At 46.4% G+C, this 5,991-nt stretch overlaps 1 protein-coding gene across 1 annotated transcript; it reads right to left on the reverse strand.

Annotated features, from left to right (window-relative positions):
• Positions 1 to 4,051: 4,051 nt before the first annotated feature.
• On the reverse strand, positions 4,052 to 5,606 carry LOC120427030 (heterogeneous nuclear ribonucleoprotein A1-like). Its single transcript, XM_039591851.2, has 2 exons — positions 5,516 to 5,606; positions 4,052 to 5,117 (listed from the first exon to the last, which is right to left on the reverse strand). Exon 2 carries the CDS (start codon positions 5,090 to 5,092, stop codon positions 4,484 to 4,486), a length of 609 nt encoding a protein of 202 aa, XP_039447785.1. The 5' UTR covers positions 5,093 to 5,117; positions 5,516 to 5,606; the 3' UTR covers positions 4,052 to 4,483.
• Between the last annotated feature and the right edge of the window lie 385 nt (positions 5,607 to 5,991).

Here is a 5,991-nt window from a genome sequence, read left to right on the forward strand (position 1 = left end):
TTTTTTCTCCGTGTAGTGTTAAAGTCCCTAATACCCCGTTCGCACGGGCGAGTTATAACCGGTTATAAGACCAAAAGTGGTTATAACTCTTAAAACCGGCTATAACTCGGGTTTTGCCCATACAACGATCTGTCAGATTAAAACCGGTTATAAGAGTTATAACCAAGTTAAAACTGCTCGAAAAGTGAATTCGAGTGCTTGAAACTCAAAGTAGGCTTTGGAAAAAGTTGCAAAAGTTTTGACTTTGACAGAAATAGAACAACTTATTTTTCTGTTTGTTTTCTAAAAAATAGACCAGCGTATCGGAACGTCCCAATTCCATGGAGCGGAAGGAGCGCCGTAACAAAGAACATGGAATTGAACTCGGGTTCAAAAGAATTTGGTTTGAATTTTTTGTTTTTTTGGCTGAGATAATCAATTTGGAAGCATTTTCTTGATTCGATACGCACTTGCAGATTTCACCCTGGAATTTATCGATATTGCTCGCGGGTTCAGCCCAAAACCATTCTGGAGTCTGGAGATCGCATTGTGTATGTCGCTGATTGACAAAATGTGGTGACCGTCTATGATTCTCAACAAAAGCCAGCACCTGAATCATGAGGTTGGCGTTTCCTGGCGCGTCTCGCGCGGTCCATTAACTTGAGGATTTGGCGCATCCTGGCAGGAATGACTGGGTCCTCTGGCCCACGTGCTTAAGCGAGGTACGCTACGTACTTGATGCTCTGCTGCTGTTGCTGGTGACTCGCAGTGCTACTCCTGTTGCTCGGAGGATGGACGCCGACGCAGACAACGTGCGCTGATCTGCTACTGTTGCTTCTGAGCAGGCTCTCAGGCCGCTTGGCACAAACGCTGCGCGTGTGCAGAATTCCTACGCTGGTGGTACTTCGCTGGGACACGTGGCACTCGAGCTTGCAATTCAACTAGCTAGGAGATTTGACGCGTCTCCTACGGACGACTCACCTGCCGATCAACGTCGGACTGCTCGCCAGTGATGCTGGTTGGTAACTGCAGGGTCCAATGGCTCACGTGCGTTGACGGGTACGAGCTATAGGTACCGGCTACGTGTCGCGAGTCGGACGGGTTGGATGCTGACGAACGTCGATAGTGGTCCAGTGGGTTAAAGTCGAACACGAAGACCTCTACGGATAATACCACTTGACGGTGGGGACGTCTCAGTGGATCAGCGAGGCTGGTCGTCGACAACCGCGTCCCGTGGCTCGGAGGGGATAGTTTGGCGTCCTGAGGACACTCTGTGGACCCTGGCGTTAGCTGTGCGATCTTGCTTGGCATCGGAATTTTCGATCATGTTCAAAACGACGCCCCTGATAATATCACCCTGATTGAGGAGGCTCTTATGGCAAACCGTGCTAATCGGTCAACTGTTCCTGATGTTTTCAAGGCGGATCTTTGCCTGTTAAAATCGGGCCAGGCGTTTGTCCATGGCTCGCATACGTGCGTGACCCGCTGGTGCTGCTATTTCGTATGCGACTCTGAGCTGGTGAACGACCATGAGTGACACAGCACGCGTACCCGGCCATGAAAGTGTATTGAGGCAAGGATCGGATTGATTGACCAAGGATTGAATTTGCATGGAGTGGCAGCCGCCTTCTATTCGATTTGTTCTTTTAAAATTCTATAATAAAGAATGATAAGGGGCTGTTGAAGGGAAGGGAGTGGGGAGGTCTAAGAGATGACACTATTTCGCAATGTTCCTAGAGTGACTCGAAATTGTTGCCTTCCTAGCGAATATTGATCACGGTGATACTGCCGGTGATCTCATTGTCCTCGAGGCTGCGCTTCAAAATCTTCAACGCAGTGAGTCTCAAGGTGAGAACAAGATTATCCGTTCGACGCAGCACTTTGCGCCAGTTTGATTTTCCCATGATCTGTCAGGCGAACAATCTACAGGGAATGCTAGCCGCAAAGTTCTGCGTTCACCACTGCGTCGAACGGATAATCTTGTTCTTAGCTTTATTTGCGTTCGACGCAGTACTTCAATGGACACCCCGAACGGAGCAAATATAGCGGTTTCCGGTAATCTTAACATGTTATAAAAGCAATTCTAATTTAAGCACGAACACGTGTTCGTTGTTGTCTTCGTTGCCTTCTTCAATGTAGATGCTCTCAGGGATGTCCAGCGGAGGACTTGAGATCTGGCTCCAGCAGACCGGAAACCTGCAGTAAAGTCCATGACGGAACTACTAAAAAATTAAACTCGTGGAAATTACCCAGTTCAGTGCGTTCTAGATAATCCCGGTTTTCGGAGATGCTTTCAGCGTTAACAGTCGGATCGTTCGTACGCCCCCCTTTCCCCCATTTTGTTTTTAATCAAGTGTAGACTATCGCATACATCTCCCCACTCCCCCTCAAACGACTCCTAGACTTTATGAGACTTTTTCATGCGATCGGTATAAATTTTATCGGTTGTTTTTTTCGAGTCCCATCATGGCCATGTTCAGTCGGAATATGCATCTGGATATAGTGCTTGTCGAGGTAAATTCGTTTAAATTTTCATCTCCAGAAGCGAGACCTCTTCCAAATCCTCATCTAATTCTTGCCCGCAGCAAAGATCATCTAAATCACTGAAAAGAGACAACCCGTTGAACAAAATTTCGCGCCGTTTAATTTGCATTCTGGAACTCACATTCTTTCTGCTTCATGTATCCCCGTTGCGCGTACTTCCGGGAGTGCCACAAGCGTATGTTCCGGGACCGCAAACTAGCGCGTAGCAGGTACACGGAAGGGATAAGGCCAGAACACCAACGATGACATCCGAGCAAATTAAAAATAATCACAGCCTGCTGTGATCTGTCAAAATAGTTAAAACCGTTAAAACCTCCTACGCTCGTGCGAACGGTTTGGTTTTAACTTGGTTATAACTTATAACCATTTCGTTAAAACCGGCTATAACTCGCCCGTGCGAACGGGGTATAATAATATTGGACAGTAAGGTAGAGGTTCATACTATTGGACAGAAGGGTAGAAGTCCATAATATTGAATAGTACACCCGGATAGAAATCCTGCCCCCTAAATTTGAAAGCATTATGCTATGAAATCGAAACCATAGCTTGTTGTCGAGTTCAAAAACATTTTCCTCACATTCGATCCTGATTCGTCAGAATCGACAATATTCGTAAACATTTCCGATGCTTCGACACGTTATTCTCTCAGAACGTTAAGCTATTTTCGAGCTGTTAAACTGTCGCCATATTGACTTTCATTAGTCTACTTTTTTGAGCAACATGCACACCGCCATTGTCGAAAATCTAAAACCCCATCCCATTAACGCAGAAAAAAGTGAGAAATTTTAAATAAAAATTGTTATTTACTGACTTTTGTATGTTTTTTTTTTACAGATTGAGCAGTTTTACCCGGATTGCCGGTAATCACGATAGTTCTTCCTAGAAGATCGTCGCGCCGCACGTTCCAGTCCGCGGCCGGAAATCTTAGCATTGTCAGCCAAACACGATCAAGAGTTCCTCCCCTTCCAGACGGTCAGCTGCGCCGCGGATTTCCTTGTCCCCGGAAGCTGCGTTCAGGAGTACAGCCGGACCGAGTGGATGCAGAAAGAGGTGAGAAATTTTCCTAACCAAATCTTTATTTTGTGTGTGCTAATTTTTGTTCATCTTTTCAGTTCCTTCTTTCCAGCACTTCCTCCAAGATCGTCGCGCCACACGTTGTAGCCCTTCCAGAAGTCTTCGCATGCTCTGTGGCCAACCCGTTAACACGACCAAGAGTTCCTCCTCTTCTGGTATAGCCTCTTCTCTTATAGCCGTGAGGACACGGACTCACGATTCATCGAACAACAACAACATCCAGCATCACATCTTCAACACCGCGAGTCCAGGCAAATAATTCAACTTCCCCTCTCAATCGGCTGAGTCGGCAAAGTGGTAAACAACCCAAAAAAAAAATGAGCCAAGAGCAGCCAAGAGTGGACTGCATTTTTGGGGGGAAGGGATTTCACAGCTCGTCCAGAGCACACGCGGGTCAACGACCTTTCTTCAAAATAAGGCCGAAGAAATAACATAACTTGTTGTGCGCACTAAATAACTTTATTCGCGACGATCGGGCGTTACAAATACGCGGAGGGTTCAACGAACTGAGCCAGTTGAGTGTTGGCTGTAGACTTAGTTTTATTGCCAAATATAAACAAATCAAACCCGTCGGACTTTCCCGTGCGGTCACTCTTCTCTCTTATCACTTCTTCTCTTCTCGCGATCTTATCACCAAAGTGATCTAATCGGCGCTAATAAAACATCGGGCAAAGAAAGGTACACTGTACTTTATTTACATATAGCTTCAGGTAGCTTCAGTGAACCACGATGGATGCCCTTGTTATGGATCCTCCAGGAACTCCCCGGAGTTATGATCTGATCAACGGGGGTCTATATAGGTGTATTACCCATCGGTATTTGAAGGTGTATTAACCATCGGTAGCTTCATTGAACGACGATGGATACTTTGGGGTACGTTGGATTGTTATGGGTCATCCAAGAATTCCCGGAAGTCTTTGTTGTTGCCGTTTTTGCCAGCGTTGTTGTTGGGGGTGTTGTTCGCGGCGTCGATGCGGTTCTGGTTCCGGCGGAGGACGGTCACCCAATCGTTTCCGTCCTCGTTTTCGGCCTCGCCGAACGTTAAATCGGTCTGAGTGGCTTTTTCTCCGAACAAACAAGCCTTCGTTTGCGTGGCCATCGTTTTCCCTTCTTTTTCCGGGCGGTCAGCGTTGTAGGAGTAAGAACCCCGACCGCCACGGAAACCGCCACGAAACCCACGACCACGACCCCGATGGCTCCAATTCCACCGGCCGCCGTTCCACCGACCGTCGTTCCAGCCTCTGCCACCGGACCCATTAGCACAACCTACCTCTCCACTCCAACCACGGCCATCGTGCCAATCTTCGTTCCAGCGGCCGTTGCCGCCCCAATTTTCGGTCTCGTCGCGGCCTCGTCCGGTGTCCCAAGACTCGTAGGAGTTGCCGGTCCAATTTTCGGCACCCCAATTTTCGTCACCCCAATTTTCGGGACCGTTGCCGGCGTACTTCGGCAGTCCCTGGTAATTTCCGCCGCGGCCTCGTCCACCATTCCACATTTTTGTTGTGTTAATCGTCCAACGGCTGGTAAAGAAAAAAGGTCATGACTTGGATATCTACAAGATCAACGGCGGTTTATATGGGTGAATTAACCATCGGTACAGCTTCAGGTAACTTCAGTGGACCATGATGGATACCCTGCGCCATATTGGATTGTTCTAGGTCATCCAGAAACGCCCTTTAGTCATGGCCTAATTTGAGAAGACGCCCAGGCAACGACTTCCAGAATTTCTGGATAACCCAAAACATTCCAACAAGCTTTAGTGTATACATCGTTGTCCACTGAAGTTACCTTAAGCAATACCGATACTGTTCGGACGCTAATTAGACCAAACTACGTTTTTGAAGCAGCATGTATGCAGCTCAAACTGCAAATAGTTTTTATTAATTATAATTCACACAAAAGTTTAGTATAAACTTACAATTTATAGTTTTCAATCCTGAGCCTCGTTCGCGCAACTAACTGGGATTAGATTTAGCTGACTAATGGATATGAATAATGTTTGTTTTGGTTTCAGAACGAAATGTCATTATTTTCCTTTCTGAATTCTGCATGACCAAAAACTTGAATGCAAGTTGGACAGCGCTTGCGTACAATCCACCGGTGCCAACAGATACTGTAGAGGTTCTTACAATTGAACACTCGGGTATGTGTCTCTACTGTTGGACAGTACAGTAGAGGTCCCTACTGTTAGAAAGTAGTGTAAATGTCTCAAATGTGTTCTGGTGAAAAACTTTTATACTTTTCGATTTCTGATAGTTTCTTATCCTTTTAATTCAAGTTAGTTTTTAATGAACCCTCTTAAAACTTTACAAAGCGACTAGTTTGTCTCTGAATGGCAAAGTGCTGCTCGACTTTACCCTCTGCCCACATTTTCGGCAGCAGATATTTATCTGC

The sequence above is a fragment of the Culex pipiens genome, chromosome 1, assembly GCF_016801865.2.
Source record: "Culex pipiens pallens isolate TS chromosome 1, TS_CPP_V2, whole genome shotgun sequence".
Taxonomy (NCBI): Eukaryota; Metazoa; Arthropoda; class Insecta; order Diptera; family Culicidae; genus Culex; species Culex pipiens.